We start from the raw sequence: 25,171 nt of genomic DNA on the forward strand, positions 1-25,171 counted from the left end.
AGAAGTGAAAGCTGAAAACAGGATACATGAGTGTAGAAGTGTAAATATTCCCTATGAACATGATATCTACCCATTTGCATGCATGGTTACCCTTCCCTTTTTCACTAATCACCCCAGAAGTTTATTAAAAAATTGTTACCGGCCAAAATAAAATAAAGAAATTACATCATAAAAAATAAAATTACAACCAAGGAGAGCCTGATTCAGGTTTCCTTCCTGAAGCATGAAGTAAACCAACTCCAAAGACCAAGATCCAAAGCCTTTCCCATTTGGGGTGTGTCAGAGTTTCCTAAGAGCCTCATGGACTCCGGGCAGTGCTCACACCCAAATACATTGCAAGATTGAGACATAGTGCAGTGTGGAAGGGTCAGCCCTCAAGTGTTCAAGTTCAGAGGGAACTCAAGGTCCCAAGGCATGGCTCACAGGAGGGGCCAGCACTTAGAAAATAGGAATGAGTGTAAGTGCATAGAAGAAATTCTAAAAAGGGGAAAAAAGGGAAGTGGCAAAGACAGGCTAGTGGGCATACCTAGCAATAGGAAGTGCTGGCACCCCCCACCTGCCTGTTAGAACACATTGTTTTGGGAGTTAGGATCCCCAAAAGGATCAAGTCCAAACATGGGAAATAACTTGCATATTGCCATGTTCTGAACTACAATTCAAAGCACATAGAGGGAAACAGGGGTGCAGGGATTTACAACAGAAACATATGAAAGGAAATTAACATGCTAATTGACATTTAAACTTCGTATAAACAGTAAATAGACATGGACGTAAAAGCAGTAAGTAAACACATTGGGATGATGCTTAAACCAAAACTAGAACATACCAGTCTCAGGGAAACAAGCAAAAGAAAGCAGTAGTCTTGTAAAGCCAAAGTGACAAGTAGTCAGAATGCTATGAGTTTAGAAGAGAACTGTGAGATTATAAGTGTCTGAAGTGTGTAATGTGTGCTAATCGTGTAATGTGTTGTCTTGAAAGTGCAGAAGGGTCACGCCCTTTTATAGTGTAAAAAACAAGCAGAAATAGGTAAGAAAATAGTTTGAAAAATCAAGTTCACAAGGTTTCCCTTTAATTAAGGGATTCTGATTTCAAACGGGTAAAAATAATTAAGGAAAGAGATTAATCAAACACCTTTTCAAAGCAGTACAAGAGAGATAAATACATAGAGGTATATTTAAGGAAAAAGTCTTGATAGCACACGGTTTGTGCAAATAAGGCAAGAGAATCAATCAACAGCTAGTAATCAAAAATTGAAGATTTTGTATGAATGAACCAAGTCAGAAAGATGGGAAAGATTTTGACTTAAGGAAAATCAGTAACAATCAATCAAACCTAAAAAAAGGATTCTGAATCAATCATAAGTTGGAAAACCTTTTCGGAAGAAAGAATTCATCATACATATAAAAGCATACAGCCATGCTTAAGCACGAAGAACTATCATGCTAATAAGCAGAAGAGTCTAGCATAGAAGAATTTAGAAGTTCAGAATCATAAACAAAGAAGTTCAAACTTAGTTCATAGACTCAGAAATAAGTCTGAAAGAGTCCAGGGTTCTCGAACAGAACCCTAGTCTGATCATATGACCAAACTCGGAGGAAACCCCCCCTCCCCCCGAATTCTAGGGTTTCTGACTCGAGTCAAATACATAGATGAGGAGGCAACATGCTCAGAGATTTCTTTTCAGAATCGCATGAGAAGACAAGCAAATACAACAGAAAATTTATAGCAAATAGAGTGAAGAAACTAACTCGAAGCATTAATGAGAGAACAACATGGTAGTAGAAGAAACATGTTTAAGAAAAACCTTTTAGAAGGGACTTAAACAGGGTTCAGTAGAAGGCAAACAAACTTAAGAACTCAATAGGCAATACATACAGTAGAAGAACACAAAAATATCGGAAAAGTATAGCAAAAGAACATATAGGTATCACAGTAGAAAAACAAAGCATAGAAGGACATGCATAATAAAGGAAAACATAAGAACACAGTAGAAGAACATGCGTGGTAGAAAAGAAAACATAAAAACATAGTAAGACAAATACACACAAAGAAAAAGAAAAATCAGAGAAACATTTTAAGCTTTTAGAAAACCCTAAATCGAAGAGAAGTGATTTTTAAAAGATAATTTTGAAAGAAAAAATTGGGGAAATTGTTTAAAAACCCAAGTAGAGCACAGATATGTGACAGATCTAAGAAAATCAGAGAGAACCTCGAATAGTTAGGGTTTCAGAAGAACCCTAGAATGAGAAAGGCTTGGTAAAGGTCCGATCTGAGTCGGATAAGTCAGAACCAGGCTCAAAACACCATAGTGTGCCGGAGCTGGGCCGGAGATGGCCATAGAACCTTGAATCGGCGAAGATCTGAACGAAAACCTTCGAGGTCAGACCTCGAACCTTCGAATACCAAGTGTTTAAGAGCATAGGGAGATGAGTTTAAACCATCCATGGCTTGAGAGGCCACAGATTCCGGTGAGCTTGAGGTAGAAGACAATAGAAGACGATTAGGGTTTCGAGAACATTTGAGAGAGTTTGAGAGAGGGGGGTATTCAGAGGCGGATGATAGAAGGGAAATGAGGGGATTAGGGTAGTCTTTAGGATTAAAAAAGGCAAGGGCGGATAAGGGCCGTTGATCTCAGAGATCAACGGCCAGGATAAAAAGGGGTCTGGGTCGGGTAGTTTTAAACGGGTTAAGGGCTGGGTTAAATTGGAATTGGGCTGGTCCGTTTGAGGTCCGAAATTGGGTTATTTAGGGGCATCAATTTGGTCCATAATTGAAATGAAATGGGGCCATATTTTAAATAGCATAGACTTAGTTTTTACCTTTTAAATTTATAAAAAATAGTAAAAAATGAATTTCGAAAACAAATTAAAAGTAGTGCATCAGTTAATAATATACAAATATTAATTTAGAAATACTGGAACCAATTTCATAATAAAAGATGCTGTTAATTCTGAAAATAGGCTAAAATTGTAATTATATGCAATTTGGCTTTTAAAATACCAAATAGATTTGTAAAAATGTATAAAAATTACCCTAGCTACATTTTGGTATAAATATGAGAATAAAATAAGTTATTCACAAAAAATGATAATTTTTTTGGAATAATTATTGGTTTTTGTAATGCTAAAATAGGCAATAAATTGATTTAAAAATCCTTTAAAAATTAGGAAAAATACTAAAATACTTGGGCATACTTATATATGCATACATATACTATTTTGAAAGTATTTTGCATATAAAAAATATACGGGAAAAAATTGGGTATCAACAGCTGCCCCTCTTTACCCGGAAAGGATGAAAGAGTTGTCGGGTAAAGACATGATGGCCAATTTTGACCGGGTGAAGTGGTTTTGAAGAGATTGACCGTGCTCTGGTTCCTGAGCTGCCTACATATCGGTGGTCTTACAGGAATCAGGCCATATGTAGTTCAGGATCCGTCGGCGGGATATGCCGATGGAGATCTTTCAAGAACGGACGCGATATTTAGGTTGGGATGGATGGCTAAGGTTAAATAGGGCTGCGGGAACTGGAGCGGGATCACTCCTGCTGAGACGGCCGTTGCTAGCCGGTTTACCTACAGATAAGCAATACGCGCATATATTGTGCATAAATTTAAACATGATGCAAGTTCCCGTTGGACCATGAATGCTGTCTTTGGGCGGTTAGGATGGCGTCCTTAGACCATGATGTCCTGGGATATGAAGCATATAATAAAGGATTCGCAGGCTATGAAATGATGCTCTCGGGCTATGAGAATGATGCCTCCGAGCGATGATGTCTTTGAATAATGATATGCAAGAGATAAAAGGGGTCCTCAGACCATGGCATGATGTTCTCGGGCTATGCGAATGGTGCCTCCGAACAATGACGCCCTTGGACAATTTGGCGATCTTTCAGCCCATGAAATGCAATAGGTGGTGATCTTTCAGCCCATGAAGGCGTAAATAAAGTGGCGATCTTTCAGCCGATGCAAGACATAAATAAAAGTGGCGATATTTCAGCCGATGCAAGACATAAATAAAGGTGGCGATCTTTCAGCCATGCAGATGGAGACAGACTTAGTCTCGGAAGGCAGAATGGTAGCCTTATGCAATGCAAGAAATGCAGATGGAGACAGAGCTTAGTCTGGGAAGGCAGGATGGTAGCCTTATGCAATGCAAGAAATGCAGATGGAGACAGAGCTTAGTCTCGGAAGGCAGAATGGTAGCCTTATGCAATGCAAGAAATGCAGATGGAGGTAGAGCTTAACCTAGGAAGGCAGAATGGTAGCCTTAGTAGAGCTTAACCTCGGAAGGCAGAATGGTAGCCTTATACAAGAGATAAAAGGTGAATAGCAATAAAATTTTCTTAGCTGATGGCTGATTGTGATATTGTGGATGTCGGGGATATTGTATGCGGATGGCAAATGTGAATAGGTGCGACGGTTCTGAGAGTCGTATTCTGAATAGTATGGGTGTATAATATATTCTATGATTTTGCGACTTGGGTGCCTACATCCACAGAAAAATCGTGAGTTTTGTAAGGGGGATAGTTAGTTCGTGTCCCTGCTGCCTTTGCTTGACCTGCTTGGCTCTGTTTTTGGTGATACTGTGCGTATCATTGGGGATAGCGTTGCTAAACAGAGCAATTTTGGTAACAGACATGCATGAGTTTGTAAAAATATGACATGAGTATATATTTAAGAAATAGTTTTTAGATGAACCGGCGACTGTGACATGGTTCAGGACATTGCAACCTCTCTTGATTCGGAATTTTGAGGGTCCTCCTCAAAATCCTGCCCCAGTTTACTGGGTTGCCGCTTCTGACGGTTGCTTGCGATGATCGGCTGAAATTACTTCGGAATTTTGAGGGTCCTCCTCAAAATTCTGCCCCAGTTTCCAATTGCGGGGAAAATGAAAATTTTATTGAATTGTGACCGAACCCATAAGGCTGTCTACGCATCCCCTCTTAAACGGGAATCAGGTCAGACGTAGTTCAAATTACATAAGGAAATCATAAATGGTTACACATAGTATCGCTTGACTGCATCTGAATTGATTGGTTTTGGCCAAGCTTCTCCGTCCATTTCTGCAAGTATAAGGGCTCCTCCTGTCAGAACCCGATGAACCATGTATGGACCCTGCCAATTGGGAGATAATTTCCCTTTGGCTTCATCTTGATGTGGAAAAATCTTCTTTAACACCAGTTGCCCCGGTGTGAACCGTCTTGGTTTGACTCTCTTGTTGAAAGCTCTGGACATTCTGTTCTGATAAAGCTGACCATGGCAAAATGCATTCATTCTTTTCCATCTATAAGAGCCAACTGCTTGTAACCACCCTTTACCCACTCTGCATCATCGAGCTCAGCTTCCTGTATGATCCTTAGGGAGGGAATTTCTACCTCGGCGGGAATGACCGCTTCTGTGCCATAAACCAGCATATAGGGGGTTGCCCCAGTTGATGTGCAGACTGTGGTGCGGTACCCCAATAAAGCAAATGAAAACTTCTCATGCCACTGCTTATGCTTTTCTATCATCTTCCTTAGTATCTTCTTTATATTCTTATTGGCGGCTTCCACGGCTCTATTTATCTGAGGCCTATAAGCTGTGGAATTCTTGTGTTTGATCTTGAAGGTTTCACACATAGCCTTCATCAAGTCACTGTTGAGGTTGGAACCATTGTCAGTAATGATTGATTCTGGAATCCCGAATCGACAAACGATACGGTCACGGACGAAGTCTGCCACGACTTTCTTAGTCACTGCTCTGTAAGATGCTGCTTAAACCCATTTGGTGAAATAGTCAATTACTACTAGGATAAACCTGTGCCCGTTTGATTCGACCGGCTCAATTGGTCCAATAACATCCATTCCCCAAGCGGCGAAAGGCCATCGTGAGCTTGTTGCATTAAGCTCATTGGGAGGCACATTTATCGTGTCTGCATGTATCTGACAGCGGTGGCACTTTCGGACATACTGGATGTAGTCCGTTTCTATATTCATCCAAAAGTAACCAGCCCGGAGTATCTTCTTGTCTAAGACAAAGCCGTTCATATGTGGACCACAGGTCCCCGCATGGATTTCTTCTAGCAGCTTGGACGCTTCCTTTGCGTCGACACACCTTAGTAATCCCAAATTCGGAGTCCTCCTATACAGGATTCCTCCGCTGTGAAAGAAGTTGTTAGACAGTCTCCGGAGTGTGCGCTTCTGAGTAGTATTTGCAAATTCTGGGTATTCTCCTTTTGTCAAATATTCCCTAATATCGTGAAACCAAGGCTTTCCGTCTGCTTCTTCTTCAACATGGGCACAATAAGCTGGCTGATCATGGATCTTTACTGGAATGGGATCAATGAAGTTCTTGTCTGGATGTTGTATCATGGACGACAGCATAGCCAATGCATCGGCGAACTCATTCTGGATTCTGGGGACATGTCAGAATTCTGTCTTTGTGAACCTCTTTCTCAGCTCCTGCACGTGGTGCAGATACGGGAGTATCTTAGAGTTCTTGGCTGCCCATTCTTCTCGGACCTGATGTATAAGCAAGTCTGAATCTGCAATCACTAGCAACTCTTGGATGTTCATGTTAATGGCCATCTTGAGCCCCAAGATGCAGGCTTCGTACTCGGCCATATTGTTAGTGCAGGGGAACCTGAACTTGGCGGATACCGGATAATGCTGGCCAGTTTCTGATACCAGGACTGCTCCTACGCCAACTCCTTTGAAATTTGCTGCTCCGTCGAAAAACATCCTCCAACCACCATAGGACTCTGCAATGACTTCTCCTATGAATGATACCTCTTCGTCCGGAAAATACGTCCTTAGGGGCTCGTATTCTCCATCCACAGGGTTTTCGGCGAGATGATCCGCTAGTGCCTGTCCCTTGACTGCTTTCTGGGTCACGTAGACAATGTCGAATTCACTCAGCAGGATTTGCCACTTGGCCAGCTTGCCACTGGGCATGGGCTTCTGAAAGATTTACTTCAATGGATCCATCCTGGATATGAGATATGTAGTATAGGTACAGAAATAGTGCCTCAGCTTCTGAGCTACCCAAGTCAAAGCACAGTAGGTGCGTTCCAATAGCGAATACGGGGCTTCGTACGGGGTGAACTTCTTGCTGAGACAATAGACGGCCTGCTCTATTTTCCCCGTTTCATCATGCTGCCCCAGAACACAACCAAACGCTCCATCCAATACCGCAAGGTAGAGCAGTAAGGGTCTACCTGGCTCGGGCGGGACCAAAACTGGCGGTGTTGACAAGTACTCCTTGATCCTGTCGAAGGCCCTTTGGCAATCATCAGTCCATTTGGTAGCGGCGTCCTTCTTCAACATCTTGAAGACTGGCTCACAGATAACGGTAGATTGTGCTATGAACCGGCTGATGTAGTTAAGTCTCCCCAAGAAACTCATTACTTCTTTCTTGTTCTTTGGCGGTGGAAATTCTTGGATGGCTTTGATCTTTGATGGATCCAGTTCTATTCCCCGGCGACTCACAATAAACCCAAGCAATTTTCCAATTGGAACCCCGAATGCACACTTTGTGGGATTCAATTTCAGGTTGTATCTTCTCAGTCTGTTGAAAAATTCCTCATATCTTCCATGTGATCAGTGCCTTTCTTTGACTTGATGATGACATCATCCACATACTTCGATCTCCTTGTGTATCATGTCATGAAAAATGGTGGTCATGGCCCTCATGTAGGTGGCTCCTGCATTCTTTAACCCAAATGGAATCATTTTATAGCAGTACATTCCCCACAGTGTAATGAAAGCCGTTTTCTCAGCATCTTCTTCATCCATCCAGATCTGATGATACCCAGCAAAACAATCTACAAATAATTGCAACTCGTGCTTGGCGCAATTGTCAATCAGGATGTGTATGTTCGGCAAGGGGAAGTCGTCTTTCGGACTGGCCCGGTTGAGATCCCGGTAGTCGACACAGACCCTGACCTTCCCATCTTTCTTTGGTACTGGCACAATGTTGGCTAACCACGTTGGATACTCCACTACCCTGAGAACCTTAGCTTTGACCTGCTTAGTGGCCTCTTCCTTGATTTTCAAACTCACATCTGGCTTGAATTTTCTGAGCTTCTGTTTTACTGGCGGACAGGCCGGATCAGTCGGCAATTTGTGAGCCACAATAGATGTACTCAGACCAGTCATGTCGTCGTACGACCAGGCGAATATGTCTTCATACTCTCTTAGAAACTCTGTATATTCTTCCTTCTCTGATGGTGACAAATGAACGCTGATTCGTGTTTCTTTGATGTTTTCTGCATCTCCCAGGTTAACAATCTCAGTCTCGTCCAGGTTGGACTTAGGCCTATTTTCGAAATTCTCAACTTCTTTAACAATTTCTTCCGGTATATCGCCTTCCTCTGAATCTATGTCCGTCTGTTGCGTTGTCTCGTTGCATTTCACAGTCATTGGGTCATCAAGATAAGTAATAGTAATGATGTATAAGTAAAGTAATGAGAGAAAATAATAAGAGTGTTGATTTATAAGAAAAATCGAAATGCTTTGATAAATTCCATAACTGTTTTGAACTTTGAAGATCTTATTGCAGAAATCAAAAATGCGAAAGGAAAAATTAACTAGTAAAAGTAAAAGATAGTGCATGATGCTTGTTCAGCCTTGCTACCCCGAGGCTTGTCGGGCTCTTGTTGTCCTGATGGTCCAATTGTTGATATATGCCTCTCTGCTTAAGATGATCATGCCAGAGTGCACGAACTAACCTTTGGGGAGGGGAATAAAAAAAACAAAAAAGGTAACCAAGTTAGTGAGGATTATAAAAAGTATTGCAATATTTAAACACATAGTGCGGGAATGTAAGGCGTGTCCTAATTTGGGAACCTCGTTGTGCCCGAGGTAGGCCTAGCGACAAGTTGATTTGGAGAACTTAGAATGCTAAATGCTTCATTTTATAGATAAAAAAAAATAGACGAATCCCAAAACAACACTAAATAGCAATAAAATCACTAATGGCCCTTGGCCTTATTACATTTTATAAAGCGAAAAGATAAACTCCTATCTATTTGGTCCCAGAAGGACCCTCCCCAGATTCACCATCCTTTGCTCTGTTGAACAGCTTCCCCAACTCGCGAAGTCCCAGCAATAGGTAGGCCCTGGCTAGATGTCCGCCTTCGGTCCCTTCAATATTTTGTGAAGATCTTTCCACCAGCTTAGCAACCTTGGATGGATGTTGGTGACGATGCCGAATCTAGGGACTTCGTGCCTCATTTTTCTGCAAAGCAAATAAGGTTAGGCCCTTACCCCCACCAGACTCGACTACTTAATACCAATAATTAGCATAACGCATTTTAGTTCTCCAAATAAATGCACAGAACGTGGTGATGTCCGTTTGGGTTTAGGGAAACCCAGTGGACTTTGGACAAGGCTATCTCAAAGGATCATTATGTGGACAACATAACTGACCCGGCTAGGTTTGACCATGATGCATGCACAGTTTGAACAGAGTAAGGTTTCTATGGGGTTTTAGACTGGTACCCTTGAGCGGACAACTCAAGGGGGAAAGGCGCGGAACCGTCGACTACACCGTTGATCGACTGGTTTTACCGCAAATATGCCTTTGCCGGATTTAGGGGTGATAATATCGGAAGGGCGCAACCACTCATTATAAGCGTTGCTATGGTCTTTTGTTTGGCACGAGTGGAATATGATGTTGAATATGAAGTTACAATAATTAAACAAGTTGTCACGTATTTGCACGTTCATAAAGTAATAATTACAACACTTTCTCATAATTTACAACAGTATTAAAGGAAAGCGATAAAGGAAAGCATTAAGAGAAATAAAGGAAAGAAACAAAGAGCCAAGTCAGTTTCGTGGTGGAAGAAGGAAAAAAAACTTAAAGGCATTTAACCTAATAAAGACATATAAAGAAGCATAAAATCACAAATAGCATGAAATGGTAAAAGCCTTAAAGAAATCCCCAGCGGAGTCGCCATGCTGTCGATGCCCCCTTTTTCTCGCGAAATCGGGTTTATGACATTTGGGAGGACAACTCGTTTCCTTTTGGGAATTGGGTTTGGATTGAAGAGTCGCCACCTAATGATTAAGTGCATTAGGACACTAAGAAGAACTTTGATTTAGAAAACCAGAGATCGGGTAAGGGCTTGAAATTATCCCGAGGGGAAGGTGTTAGGCACCCTTCGAGATCCACTAGTGTGATTCCCGGCCATACTATAATTGTGACTTTAAGTGCAAACAACAAATAGACAAATAGGAGTTACAAATATAAGGAGGGGGAGGGGTTTTCACATAATTGTTGCAAGTAATTGCAGTTAAACGAAGTCACAGAAACTGAAATTTGAGAAGAAGCAGTTTTAAAATTCTGAATAAACAAGTAAAAGAGGGGGATTGTCACATAATTGTGGTAAGTAATTAAAAGAAGTTAAAGAAGTTGAAGTTTGAAAAAAAAAAGCAGTTTTGAAATTCTGAATAAAATAAACAAGTAAAGGAAGGGGGGTTATAGGTTTATAAATAATATGGATCACCCTACACAACACCCGGTAACCGTTTATACACGTGGTGTTATCGCGTGGTCATCATGTCCATATCTACCCTTTCCCACCCCGTTAAGGTATTAAAGCGCGGAATAGTCTCGTTTTCTTATTGCATGCTATTACCCGCCCCAATCCTATCAGCCCCGGAGGTATTTGGGACTACTAATCCTAAAGGGAAGGGGTGTGAGGTTTTATAGTTTCAAAGGACAAAATTCTAAGGCGACAATCAAAACACATATGTAACAAATATGGGGAGAAGCACATAGCAGATAGAAAGTCTCAGACAAACCTCCTTAAAAACCAAAAGAAGCATATAGTTTAGCATGTCTTACACGTACTGATTAGGGTCTGATTAAACTTAAGAGTTGTGGCAAACTGATCTATTACATATTTCAGATAAGAAGCCCAAATCAGGCCTGCCTGCTGGTTGTAGTTAATAGAATCTGATTCAATTTACAAGTTACCCTATGGCTTGCCTAAGTGTTAAACGAAAACCTATAGGCATGATATATATTAGTTTCAGAAAAGAAGTATACTGATTTTAAGGGAAAGAAATTGTCAATTACAGGAATATAAATTCTGCAGTCGTTATTGTTTCTACTGATTTTAGACTCATAAGCGAATGGACGATTCAGATTTAGTTGATGGTTCCTATAGGCATGCTTTCTAGGCGTTACTGATTTAAAATATTTTTTTAATCGAAACAAGAGTGCAGAAGTCTTATAGGCATGGTATCTAAAATGATGTTAGTTATTTAAACCTATAAATAGGTTTGCCTAGTGACAGATGCAGATGCAAAATTCAGGAAGTCCTATAGGCATATTATCTATATGATATGCAGCATTTCAGAAAAGACTTATAGACATGGTCTCTATATAATGCAGAAGTGCAGAAACCTATAGACATGGTCTCTATATGAGGTGCAAAAGTACAGAAACCAATAGACATGGTCTCTATAGAAATGCAGAAGTGTAGAAACCTATAGACATGGTCTCTATATGAGATGCAGAAGTGCAGAAACCTATAGACATGGTCTCTATATGAGATGCAGAAGTGAAAGCTGAAAACAGGATACATGAGTGTAGAAGTGTAAATATTCCCTATGAACATGATATCTACCCATTTGCATGCATGGTTACCCTTCCCTTTTTCACTAATCACCCCAGAAGTTTATTAAAAAATTGTTACCGGCCAAAATAAAATAAAGAAATTACATCATAAAAAATAAAATTACAACCAAGGAGAGCCTGATTCAGGTTTCCTTCCTGAAGCATGAAGTAAACCAACTCCAAAGACCAAGATCCAAAGTCGTTCTCATTTGGGGTGTGTCAGAGTTCTCCTAAGAGCCTCATGGACTCCGGGCAGTGCTCACACCCAAATACATTGCAAGATTGAGACATAGTGCAGTGTGGAAGGGCCAGCCCTCAAGTGTCCAAGTTTAGAGGGAACTCAAGGTCCCAAGGCATGGCTCACAGAGGGGGGCAGAACTTAGAAACTAGGATTGAGTGTAAGTGCATAGAAGAAATTCTGAAAAGGGGAAAAGGGGAAGTGGCAAAGACAGGCTAGTGGGCTTACCTAGCAATAGGAAGTGCTGGCACACCCCACCAGCCTGTTAGAACATATTGTTTTGGGAGTTAGGATCCCAAAGGGATCAAGTCTAAACATGGGCAATAACTTGCATATTGCCATGTTCTGTACTAGAACTCAAAGCACATAGAGCGAAATAGGGGTGCAGGGATTTACAGCAGAAACATATGAAAGGAAATTAACATGCTAATTGACATTTAAACTTCATATAAACAGTCATGGATGTAAAGGCTGTAAGTAAACACATTGGGATGATGCTTAAACCAAAACTAGCACACACCAGTCTCAAGGAAACAAGCAAGAGAAAGCAGTAGTCTTGTAAAGCCAAAGTGCAAACAAGCAGTCAGAATGCTATGAGTTTAGAAGAGAACTGTGAGATTATAAGTGACTGAATTGTGTAATGTGTGCTAATCGTGTAATGTATTCTCTTGAAAGTGCAGAAGGGTCATGCCCTTTTATAGTGTAGAAAACAAGCAGAAATAGGTAAGAAAATAGTTTGAAAATTAATTTCACAAGGTTTCCCTTTAATTAAGGGATTCTAATTTCAAACGGGTAAAAATAATTAAGGAAAGAGATTAATCAAACACCTTTTCAAAGCAGTACAAGAGAGATAAATACATAGAGGTATATTTAAGGAAAAAGTCTTGATAGCACACGGTTTGTGCAAATAAGGCAAGAGAATCAATCAACAGCTAGTAATCAAAAATTGAAGATTTTGTATGAATGAACCAAGTCAGAAAGATGGGAAAGATTTTGACTTAAGGAAAATCAGTAACAATCAATCAAACCTAAAAAAAGGATTCTGAATCAATCATAAGTTGGAAAACCTTTTCGGAAGAAAGAATTCATCATACATATAAAAGCATACAGCCATGCTTAAGCACGAAGAACTATCATGCTAATAAGCAGAAGAGTCTAGCATAGAAGAATTTAGAAGTTCAGAATCATAAACAAAGAAGTTCAAACTTAGTTCATAGACTCAGAAATAAGTCTGAAAGAGTCCAGGGTTCTCAAACAGAACCCTAGTCTGATCATATGACCAAACTCGGAGGAAACCCCCCCTCCCCCCGAATTCTAGGGTTTCTGACTCGAGTCAAATACATAGATGAGGAGGCAACATGCTCAGAGATTTCTTTTCAGAATCGCATGAGAAGACAAGCAAATACAACAGAAAATTTATAGCAAATAGAGTGAAGAAACTAACTCGAAGCATTAATGAGAGAACAACATGGTAGTAGAAGAAACATGTTTAAGAAAAACCTTTTAGAAGGGACTTAAACAGGGTTCAGTAGAAGAGAAAACAATAACACTTAAGAACTCAATAGGCAATACATACAGTAGAAGAACACAAAAATATCGGAAAAGTATAGCAAAAGAACATATAGGTATCACAGTAGAAAAACAAAGCATAGAAGGACATGCATAATAAAGGAAAACATAAGAACACAGTAGAAGAACATGCGTGGTAGAAAAGAAAACATAAAAACATAGTAAGACAAATACACACAAAGAAAAAGAAAAATCAGAGAAACATTTTAAGCTTTTAGAAAACCCTAAATCGAAGAGAAGTGATTTTTAAAAGATAATTTTGAAAGAAAAATTTGGGGAAATTGTTTAAAAAACCAAGTAGAGCACAAGTACGTGACGGATCTAAGAAAATCAGAGAGAACCTCGAATAGTTAGGGTTTCAGAAGAACCCTAGAATGAGAAAGGCTTGGTAAAGGTCCGATCTGAGTCGGATGAGTCAGAACCGGGCTCAAAACACCAAGGTGTGCCGGAGCTGGGCCTGAGATGGCCATAGAACCTTGAATCGGCGAAGATTTGAACGAAAACCTTCGAGGTCAGACCTCGAACCTTCGAGTACCAAGTGTTTAAGAGCATAGGGAGATGAGTTTAAACCATCCATGGCTTGAGAGGCCACAGATTCCGGTGAGCTTGAGGTAGAAGACAATAGAAGACGATTAGGGTTTCGAGAACATTTGAGAGAGTTTGAGAGAGGGGGGTATTCAGAGGCGGATGATAGAAGGGAAATGAGGGGATTAGGGTAGTCTTTAGGATTAAAAAAGGCAAGGGCGGATAAGGGCCGTTGATCTCAGAGATCAACGGCCAGGATAAAAAGGGGTCTGGGTCGGGTAGTTTTAAACGGGTTAAGGGCTGGGTTAAATTGGAATTGGGCTGGTCCGTTTGAGGTCCGAAATTGGGTTATTTAGGGGCATCAATTTGGTCCATAATTGAAATGAAATGGGGCCATATTTTAAATAGCCAGTTTTTCCTTTTTAATTTATAAAAATAGTAAAAATGATTTCGAAAATAAATTAAAAGTACTGGACCAGTTAATAATATACAAATATTAATGTAAAAATATTGGAACCAATTTCATAATTATAAAATGCTGTTAATTCTGAAAATAGGCTAAAATTGCAATTATATGCAATTTGGCTTTTAATATACCAAATAAATTTGTAAAAATGTATAAAAATTATCCTAGCTACATTTTGGTATAAATATGAGAATAAAATAAGTTATTCACCAAAAATGATAATTTTTGGGAATAATTATTGGTTTTTGTAATGTTAAAATGGGCAATAAATTGATTTAAAAATCCTTTAAAAATTAGAAAAAATACTAAAACGCTTGGGCATACTTATATATGCATACATATGCTATTTTGAAAGTATTTTGCATATAAAAAATATACAGAAAAAAATTATGTATCAACACCTATACCCTCAGATTGTACCATCATAGGAACCAGGTGGGTATTCAGGAACAAGCTTGATGAACATGGGAATACTACAAGGAACAAGGCAAGGTTAGTTGTCCAAGGTTACAATCAGGAGGAAGGAATTGATTATGATGAGACTTTTGCTCCAGTTGCTCGTATGGAAGCTATCAGAATCCTCATTGCCTTTGCATCACATATGAATTCACTCTGTTCCAAATGGATGTCCAAAGCGCATTTCTGAATGGCTTCCTCAAGGAAGAAGTGTATGTAAAGCAACCTCTAGGTTTTGAATGTCATGAACACCCTGAATATGTGTTCAAATTGGACAAGGCGTTGTATGGGTTGAAGCAGGCTCCTCGAGCTTGGTATGAAAGATTGTCAAAGTTTCTCTTAGAAAATGGTTTTACAAGAGGAAATATTGAGTTCCTAAAGAAACGAGGGAGGAACCTGCTCATTGTTCAGGTATATGTTGATGATATCATTTTTGGGGCAACAGCTGATTCACTATGTGAGAAATTTGCAAAACTCATGGAAAGTGAGTTTGAGATGAGCATGATGCGTGAGTTGAATTTCTTCTTGGGTCTTCTAGTGAAGCAGTCCGCGAAGGGTACATTCATCAGTCAGCAGAAATATATCTAGGAGCTTCTAAAGAGATTTGATATGGAAGCATCAAAATTGATTGACACTCCCATTGCCACTGCCACTCGACTAGACATGGCTGAATCTAGCTCTCCTGTAAATCAAACAATGTATATAAGCATTATTGGGTCTCTTCTCTATCTCACTGCCAGCTGGCCAAATATTGTCTTCAGTGTGGGACTGTCTGCAAGATTTCAGTCAAATCCCAAGGAATCTCATCTGAAGGTTGCCAAAAGAATTCTGAGATATCTTAAGGGAACGCAGGACCTGGTTCTGTACTACCCTTCAGGTGACAATTTTAATCTTATTGGGTATGCTGATGCTGACTATGCAGGTTATCTTGTGGACAGGAAAAGCACATTTGGAATGGCTCACTTCCTAGGATCATGCCTTATTTCATGGGGAACAAGGAAGCAAAACTCAGTAGCTCTTTCAACACCTGAAGCACAATATGTTGTTGCAGCCTCCTGCTGTGCTCAGCTTCTATGGATCAAACAACAATTGGAAGATTTTGGAGTGTACACTGACTGTGTGCCTCTTCTGTGATAACACAAGTGCACTCAACATGGCCAAAAATCCAGTCCAACATAAAATAACCAAGCACATTGATGTGAGACATCATTTCCTCAGAGACAATGTGGAGAAGGGGTTTATCTGTATGAAGTTTTGCAGCACAGAAGACCGAATTGCAGATATTTTCATAAAAGCACTAAGCAAAGAGCACTTTGAGAGAAATAGGCTGCACTGGGGCTAATAAAGCCTAATCTAGAACCTGATTCCTACTATATGGCTATGAAAATCACATACAGGTAAAATTAGCTAAAGTGTTTTCCGTCCAAGTCTAACTCACTTCTATACCGTTACAGGTAGACACGCATGATGATTATTGAAGCTGCTGAGGTAATGCATAAGCGGTAAAAGAGGGTTGAGAATTTTTTGAAAGACCGGTCAAGAACCTGGTTCTTGTACCACATGTTAGTAGTCTTGTGTTTTTCTCATATATATCTAAAAAGAAACAAAAAAAATTGAGTGCCATGTCATCAACCTTTTCAGACCCTGCATGTCACGTCTTTTCGTTCAAATCCTTTCACTTCCCTCTGAAACGTTGCACCTCCCCACAAAACTACCGTCGTTTCAGAACCGATTTTTCTCTCCCTCATTAAAACCATCTCATCTCCAAAACCTTGAACGATCATCTCTCTCTCTCTCTCTCTCTCTTTCTCAGCCTTTCCAGAACTTTCAAACCAATCCTCTACCATGGCAGAAAATCAAACAATCCTTCCCACCATTGAAGAGAAAACCCTAGGGAAAACCCTCGACTCCTCCGTTCCTAGTGAAACACCTCTCTCTATTCCCCCTTCCACCACTGTTGGAAGTGATACTCCTAAACCTGATTCTCCTTCACCCTCTATCACTCTCACCACTCCCACAGACAACATTCTCCCTCCAAGTGTTGAGAACTCCGAAATCCCAAAAATTGATAGTTTCTCTTCCCTGTCGCTTGAGATTCTCAAAGAACAAAGCAAAGATGGAGAAAAGAGTGAGTCTCCACAGGCAGAAAAAGGTTCTGAGGATGGTGTTGATCAGTCTACAGGTACTCCCATCTCTGATTTTGTTGCACCCATGGAATCTCAAAAGAGAGAGGCGATAGAGAATATGTTGGCCATATCTGCTGAAGAAATAGTGTGTGAGGTCACCTCTACTATGCCTGAGTCTCAGGGGGACGAGACTCAATCGTTGGTGGGAGAAGGAACGATGGTGATCTTTGAACAACCTGCACTAGAAGAAACTACTGGGACCCCTCTTGAAGGACCTGACCCCTCTCTTGAGAAAACAGGTCAGGAATCTTCTTCCCAGGTCAGTTTCAACCCTGCTCCTTCTCCTCACTTTGATGCTGAGCCCTTGGAGGTAGTACCTTCTACTATGAGGTCTAGTGATGAAGAAGATTGGGATAATGTTGCTCTAGATGTGTTCATTGCCAGAAGGAAGCTAGTAGCAACTCCTGAGCCCTCACCTAAGCGACCAACTACGAGGTTGCAGAAAAAAGGAGGCTCTTGAGTCTGCCTTGCAGAAGAGTAAAAGGAGTAGCAAGAAGAAGAAAAAGAGGCTGGTGAAGAATGGAGAGATTGTTTGTGACAAGAACATTCCTGTAGTAGAAGTAGATGAGGAAGCTCAAGAGGAACCAAGTTCCTTGGTCAAAAGAACTAAGAAAAGAAACAATCTGCTGAAAGTGTTTCAGAGGAGGCTGTTGGAACGCCCAGTAAAAAGTCAGTGAAAAGTAGTGACAAGTTGAAGCAAGTGGTGGCTGAAGAGTCAATGTTTGATGATGATATTCTAGTGAAATCAAGTGGAAAAGGGTAAGTCTAGTCTGAAGTCTGGCAAAAGAAAATTGGAGAATGTGAAGGAACCCGGTTCTGTGAAGAAAGTGAAACGTGAAAGTGTATCTGGTAAAGAAAGGTTGAGGTACCAGAAAGTTCTGTGGGGTCGCACATTTGACCCAGAAATATCTGAGATGGCTGGTATGAGGAAAATACTTGAAATGGTCGAATTTCAATAGTGGGGCCATCTGTTCAAAGTGGATGTGCCCAAGGTTTATGAGGATGAGGTCCAAAGTTTCTATTCTGACCTCTTCACTGTTGAATTCGATCATGTCTGTGCTTTAGTTAATGGGTAGACATTGTTATGGACTATGCCTTGCTAGGAGATATCCTTAAGGTTCCTTCTGATGGAATGTCTTCTTTTAGGGATGTCTGTGGCACAAACTTTAGGCATGCAATTGTCAAGGAAGGAGTAGTCCAGCGGGGGGAACGGATGCATAAGAAAGCCTTGCTTCCTGTGTATCAGCTCCTGTTTGAGTTGGTGACAAAGTCCTGCTACCTCGCGCTGAGAGGAGGTCTATCACATCCAAGTCTGATCTTTATCTAATAGAAGCACTGGATGGGTTCCGATCTGTTAATCTGCCAGCCACAATGATTGAGCACATGCAAAAGGTGGCAGCGTTCAAAGATGGAAATCATGGTCTCCCCTATGGATTTCTTCTCACGCATGTCTTCAAGTTCTTTAATGTGCCTTTGGGACAACCCAAAGTGGGGACCAAGAAGTATACCTTCTCGCAAACTACTCTAGAGGAATGTGAATGTGTTGAAAAAGGTGGAGGGGTAGGAAGCACTTCGACGATCTCACAGCTTATCAATGCCCAGAACAGTGCTACTGAGGAGATTAGGAAGTTAAAGGCAAGGAATTCCATTCTAGAGACTCAGCTAAGTCAGGCTCAAGAGGCACCAAGGTCCTCCAGTTCATCATGTGCAGAGATTGCTCGTCTGACCAAAGAAAATAATGATCTCAGGCAACAGGTTGAGAACCTAAAGGAGAAACTACTCGTAGAGCAAATGTCCGCAAATGCTCGGATTGATCTCGTTCTCAACACTCTTGCTGCTGCTTCTAAGCCCTTTTCCTCTAGTGTTCCCTAGGCTAATCCACCAATGACCAGTGGCCAGTTTCTAGTTTATCTTGTCTATTCTGATGACTTTGTGGTAGTTGTTTTTGCTTTTTTGGTTGTTTTGTGGCATGAATGGAATTCACATGAATTGCTCCTGTTTTCAACAATCCAAAATTACCTTTGTTGTATAGTAAAGGCTTATGTTTTATAATATTAATGAAGACTCTCCTCTTTTGTTGTAAATACTTATGTTTCTCAGCTTCTCTTTTCTATCATGTGGGGTGCATATAAATGGCATGAGTTAGCTAGGCTAGACTTCTTTATGCTGCTTGATTGCTTGTGTATTTTTAATGATGCCAAAAGGGGAAAGAGTTGAGAGCGAAATTGAAGGGACTGATTCAGGAGGGAGTAGAGAGCAAAATTGAAGGGACTGATTCAGGAGGAAGCACAAATTCAGGGGGAACTTGTGACGTTCCTGTTACTCTATCTAGTTTTTATTGTTCTAAATATGATTGTCAATTTTTAAGTTTGTCATCATCAAAAAAGGGAAAATTTATGGGTTTAAAGTACCTTAGATTTATGTTTCCATGATCTACCAAACTTACTATCAAAGAACCAGATAAGGAACCTGATACACTTGGTACACAACTCAAAATAACGAACTTAAGCTAATGTGAGTTGCTATGACTTCAGAAAATAAAGAATCAACACAGGGACCTGATCCTCTTGGGTTCCCCTGAGAGCAGTACGAAGTCAAGTGTCTACAGCTGGAAAGTGAACTGCCTGCACTGTGCGCGCAAACAGTGCAGCACAGTACAACAGTCACTTCTCACTGATCAACCAAGTGATTTCATCGTTCAAGTGATGCCATCCAAGTTGTATTAACAAAGAGCATTACAACAAAACATCACTTGAACACTTGAGAATTCATTCAAGCACTCCAACTGCCTATCTATCAAGCATTCAATTCTCAAGTGCATCAAGAACAAAGTACGACACTACTACGGACCAATTACTACAGCAAGTCTAGTGTATGTCCCTAGTTGAGTTGTAACTTTGTAATTGTTCTTCATTGTAATTCCTACTTTGCTTATCTAGAAGCTTTAATAGGAACCCCTTGTAAACCATAAACCTTCAGTGTTTGTGTCGTGACTAGAGTTAGTCATGAGTTGAAGTCTTTGTAATAGGTGTATTGCAAAGTGGCTTGTAATAGGTGTATTACAAGTTAGTGAGGGATTAAGAGTTTAATTCCTAGATTGCATAGGTTGTAATCTAAAGTTTGCTCATAGTGAAGTTGAAATCCTACCAGTGTAGGTCGTGGCTTCAGCATGACCGTTCCTCTTCTTGTGGCAATTTAGGGATAAAAATTTGAAATTCGGATCGATTTACAAATTTTCGTGTGCTATAGTCCACGCCATCTACATATATCCGGGTGACCTGATCCGAATTGCCTAAAAGAAATCAAAACAAATAAAAGCATTCACAATCCCAGTAAAGATGTTTACCTTTCCGTTTGTCTTCTTTCTTTTCTCATTCTTTGTGTTGCTTGTACGCTGTAGCACAATGTACGACGCTGATGGTGCTTGCAACTTAAATCCTGCACTTGTGCCATGTACAACTTGCTTGTATGGCCATTAATGAACGCCATGCAAAATCTGTAAAGTTTTGGCGCTATGTCAATGATTTGTCTATTTTTTTCATATATGGACACTTTTTTGTAAAAAACTCTGCGTACGTCATTGGTGATGCTCATGACATGCTACGTAGAGATTAGAGAACCTTCAATATATCGTAAGAGATGGACCAAGCAAGGCATAACTCAAATAAGTCCATACAAATTTGCTGAAAGATAAAGTTATTCTACTTCCTTTGAACCCAAATCTGATAAATCTTGACAATCAGATTTGCTACTATGATTTCTCACTGTATATTAATTAACACATTAACTATAACCAGTATATCTTATTTAAAAAAAGCACATCTAATAGATCAAAAAAGTTTCTAACTTCATGCATTGACAGTTTTAAAATTATTTTGCAACATCAGGTAAAGAAAATATTTGGTTTCTACTCGGTGTGCGGTACTCGCGTTGGAGCCCGACTAAATTCTGATTCGCGCCGGGAAGTCCCACAACCCAGGGACTTGAACCCGAGACCTCCGGTGTCTAAGTAAAATATTTTACAACAATTGATAACTGATATAAGTTTAATATGATAACCTAGAAAATAAGATAAATAACTATCTATAACAGGATAAATTACATTGATATTACCATGTATGATCGTCATTAAATCTTCAAGATTTCTCCTATAAATACCCTTGGTAGTAAATCTAATTTTTCCATTCAAAATACAACAGTTCTCCTATAGTCATGGGATTTGTTCTCTTTTCCCAAATGCCTTCATTTCTTCTTGTCTCTACACTTCTCTTATTCCTAATCATATCCCACTCTTGTCGTGCCCAAATTTCTCAACAAGACTATTTGGATGCCCATAACACAGCTCGTGCAGATGTAGGCGTGGAACCTTTGACCTGGGACGACCAGGTTGCAGCCTATGCACAAAATTATGTTTCACAATTGGCTGCAGATTGCAACCTCGTACATTCTCATGGTCAATATGGCGAAAACCTAGCTGAGGGAAGTGGCGATTTTATGACTGCTGCTAAGGCCGTCGAGATATGGGTCGATGAGAAACAGTATTATGACCATGACTCAAATACTTGTGCACAAGGACACTATACTCAGGTGGTTTGGCGTAACTCGGTTCGTGTTGGATGTGCTAGGGTTCAGTGTAACAATGGAGGATATGTTGTCTCTCGCAACTATGATCCTCCAGGCAATGTTGTAGGCCAAAGTCCATACTAAAATGATGTCCATTTAATTTCGCGTTATATGTATGGACTTCTGCTTGATATATATCAAGAACTTAAATAATTAGGTATAGAGTGGAGTACTATTATTTGTAATCCTCTGAAGTGGCTATATAATAAGATCAAGAGGTCTTTAATTAAGGGGAAAAATTATGAATTCAGCTTGATGTATGATCTGATTATATTATTATGAACTCTTTAGTACTTTTACGATTCATGTGTTGATGATGTAGCTACTTGCGATATTATGTGCAAGATCTTATAACGACATGCATTTTGTTTATACAATAATAACAACAAACCCATAAAAATCTCACAAGTGGGAAATGATTGTTTAGCACAGTGCAGTCACATAACCATCTGGTAAGCAGACGAAATTCACAACATAAGGAGTTTCTAATTAACGATTACTACATGACCTCCCAAATTTGTTGCTACAGATCCTCTTCTCCTCCTCTCTAGTTGTATTCTTCATTAGTCTATCCGTAATCTCTGTCTCTTCCATTTGGTTGTTATTAAAGCGCACACACAATGAATTAGAATTATAATGAAGGAATAAAACAATTGGATTATTTTCAATCCTAGTTGCTATCCAATTTTGCTTTTTCCTCCTAGTTTGAAGTCTCTCTTTTGGGTATTGGCAAAATATTTGCGTCTTTTGATGAATAAACAATAAAATAGTAGAAAAACAAAACATACGCCGTTGCCGGGGATCGAACCCGGGTCACCCGCGTGACAGGCGGGAATACTTACCACTATACTACAACGACTTGGTTGCTTATAGTTATCAATATCTCTAATTTGTCACATGCTTACAGAATTGTTAACCTAAACATTGTTTCCATGATTATCAAAATGAAAATTGTTAATGACATTAAAGAAATTTACAAAAAGGAGTTTCTTTATACAAGTAGCAGTTTAGGAAAAATTCACCATTTTCATAGCCAAATGCATTCAGCTTAAAATGGGCGGATGCTAACGGATTAAGGATATAATTTCCGTCGGAAATTAAGGGTCCACCAAACTATATAGAGAATTAGGTTCTTTATTAGTTCCCACAGAACACGCGCACACTGCAGTAAATAAATGACACTATGGAGTTTTACGTGGAAATCTCCCTGCTCACGGGATCAAAAACCACGACCTACCCTTGTAGGATTTCAACTTCACTACTGAGCAAACTTTAGATTACAAACTATTGTAACCTATGAATTAACCTCTTAATCCCTCACTAACTTGTAACAACACTATTACAGTCACTTTGTAATAACTCTATTACAAAGACTTTACAACTCGACTAACTCTAGCCAAGACACAAACACAAGGGTTTATGATTTACAAAGATTTCCTAGACAATGCTTCTAACTAAGCTAAGTAGGAATTACAAGTAGAGTGCTTTAACAAAGGTACAACACAACTAAGGACATGTAATAACTCGATACAGGGAACTGGTCCGTTGTTATGTTGTTCTTTACTCTTGATGCCCTTGAGAGCCACTTGCAAGATTGATAGATGACTTGATCAATTTTTGAATGTGCGAGTTGATTTGTTTTTACCGTGCTTGATGTTAATAATTCATTTGTGACATCACTTTGAATGATGTAAGCAAGTTAGGTAAAGGGCATTCCCCCATAAAGTTGACTGTTGTACTGTTTCTGTAATGTGGCGTATGCAGGCAGCAATTGTACAGCTGGGGGAGTTGACTTGTACAGTCACCTCGGGAATTGGTAGCTACTATTCCCTCTGTTGTTCCTTTGACTCTGAAGAGTTGAACTGTGTCCATAACTGGAGACTTGTTGATCTTTAAGTTCTTGAGAATGTGCATCGGGTTCCTTATCTGGTTCTTAAAAGTAAGTTTGTTAGATCATCAAAACATAACAGGGATATACATATAACCTATCAATTTCCCACTTTTTGATGATGATAAACTTATAATTCAAGTTCCCCCTAAGAACCAGATTGACATTCGCATTTCCTGTATTCCCCCTGAATCTGTTCCCCATCTTGTTCCCCCTTAATTAGTTTTTCCCCTTTTGGCGTCATAAAAAGATCAGTAGCAGGTCTTAAACAAAAAGAAGTCTAGCTTTAGTTACTCATGCCACATGTGTGCACACAATCATGACTAAAACAAAGCAAAAGAATAAGGCATAAACAGCAAATGATGAGACTTTCATTAATTTTGGATCATTAAATAGGGAGCAGTTCCATTGTTTCCAAACACATCCACAAAATAAAAACAGCAAAAACAAAAGTACCAGCCATAAACATCATCAGAATAAAAACAAAAGACAGACACTAAGGACTTGACACTTGGGAAGGACACTGTTTAGGGAGCACTAGAAGGGGAAGGCCCAGATGAAGAGGCAAGAGTACGAAGAAAGATGTCCATTCGAGCATTAGCTGATACCTGCTCATTGAGCAGCCTCTCCTTCAGGTCCTCAACCTGTTTCCTGAGGTCGGCATTTTCCTTGGTCAGACTGGCAACCTCTGTGCTTTGAGAGCTACTAGAACCAGATGCCTCCTGAAGCAGACTTAGCTGACCCTCAAGAATGGCATTCCTTGCCCTCAGCTTTCTTATCTCAGCAGTGGCACTGTGAGCGTTGATCAGCTGAGAGATAGTAGAAGTGCTGCCAACCCCTCCAACCTTTTCAATGCATTCACATTCCTCGAGGGTAGTCTTGGAGAAGGTTTGCTTACGGGTTGCCACTTTAGCTTGTCCCAAAGGAACTTTGAAGAACTCAAACACCTTAGTAAGAAGGGACCCGTAAGGCAGCCCATATTGAAATCTGCTACCTTCTGCATGTGTTCTATCATGATGGCAGGCAGGTTGACGGTTGCGTAGCTATCCAGTGCTTCCATGAGAACCAGGTCTGCCCGAGATGTAATGGACATTCTCCCAGCATGCGGGAGCAAGACCTTGTTCACCATTTCAAACAATAATTGATACACTGGAAGGAGGGCCTTGTTTTGTATCCGTTCCCCGTGCTGAACTGTCGCATCCTTCAAGATAGCATTTTGAAAGTTCGAAGAGCAGGATCCTTGAACACCGGAGATCAAGTCGTGATTGGAATGAGATAATAGAAAAGTGTGATAGTGCATGAGTAACGTTTAGGGAAGGAAATTAGAGAAAGAACTGAAGAATATCCAAATATTCTTTACGTCCAAATTTGAAAGTTTACGTCATCGAGATGACTGCCCATGTTCACGTTTTCGACAAATATTGAGAAAAGAAAGAAGAAGAAGAAGAAGAAGAAGACACACATACACACATGTGTGTTTGGTTTTATTATAGTTTTTTCTTTTAGAGAATTGATTGTACAAATTATTATAAGAAATATGACATAAGATTTAGAAATAAGATTATTAGAAAAAACAAACATCAAAGTATTATTTTAAATTATTTTTCCA

At 39.9% G+C, this 25,171-nt stretch overlaps 2 protein-coding genes and 1 non-coding gene across 3 annotated transcripts; 2 read left to right on the forward strand and 1 right to left on the reverse strand.

The window, feature by feature from the left end:
• Nucleotides 1–15,474: 15,474 nt before the first annotated feature.
• LOC109205880 lies at nucleotides 15,475–16,207 on the forward strand. The gene is made up of 2 exons (XM_019368640.1): nucleotides 15,475–15,678; nucleotides 15,917–16,207. Exons 1-2 carry the CDS (start codon nucleotides 15,475–15,477, stop codon nucleotides 16,205–16,207), a joined length of 495 nt encoding a protein of 164 aa, XP_019224185.1.
• Nucleotides 16,208–21,253: 5,046 nt separating this feature from the next.
• On the forward strand, nucleotides 21,254–21,899 carry LOC109205882 (pathogenesis-related protein 1A-like). Its single transcript, XM_019368641.1, has one exon. It carries the CDS (start codon nucleotides 21,264–21,266, stop codon nucleotides 21,756–21,758), a length of 495 nt encoding a protein of 164 aa, XP_019224186.1. The 5' UTR covers nucleotides 21,254–21,263; the 3' UTR covers nucleotides 21,759–21,899.
• Nucleotides 21,900–22,461: 562 nt separating this feature from the next.
• TRNAD-GUC lies at nucleotides 22,462–22,533 on the reverse strand. The gene has a single exon. It is a non-coding gene; the product is annotated as a tRNA-Asp (tRNA).
• Between the last annotated feature and the right edge of the window lie 2,638 nt (nucleotides 22,534–25,171).

Source organism: Nicotiana attenuata, unplaced genomic scaffold, assembly GCF_001879085.1.
Source record: "Nicotiana attenuata strain UT unplaced genomic scaffold, NIATTr2, whole genome shotgun sequence".
NCBI classification, from domain to species: Eukaryota; Viridiplantae; Streptophyta; class Magnoliopsida; order Solanales; family Solanaceae; genus Nicotiana; species Nicotiana attenuata.

Coding starts and splice junctions, on each gene's coding strand:
- LOC109205880 (XM_019368640.1), top strand. CDS start 15,475: ATGGAAGCATCAAAATTGATTGACACTCCCATTGCCACTGCCACTCGA. Junction 15,679..15,916: donor CCAAGGAATCTCATCTGAAG/GTTGCCAAAAGA, acceptor ATGTTGTTGCAG/CCTCCTGCTGTGCTCAGCTT.
- LOC109205882 (XM_019368641.1), top strand. CDS start 21,264: ATGGGATTTGTTCTCTTTTCCCAAATGCCTTCATTTCTTCTTGTCTCT.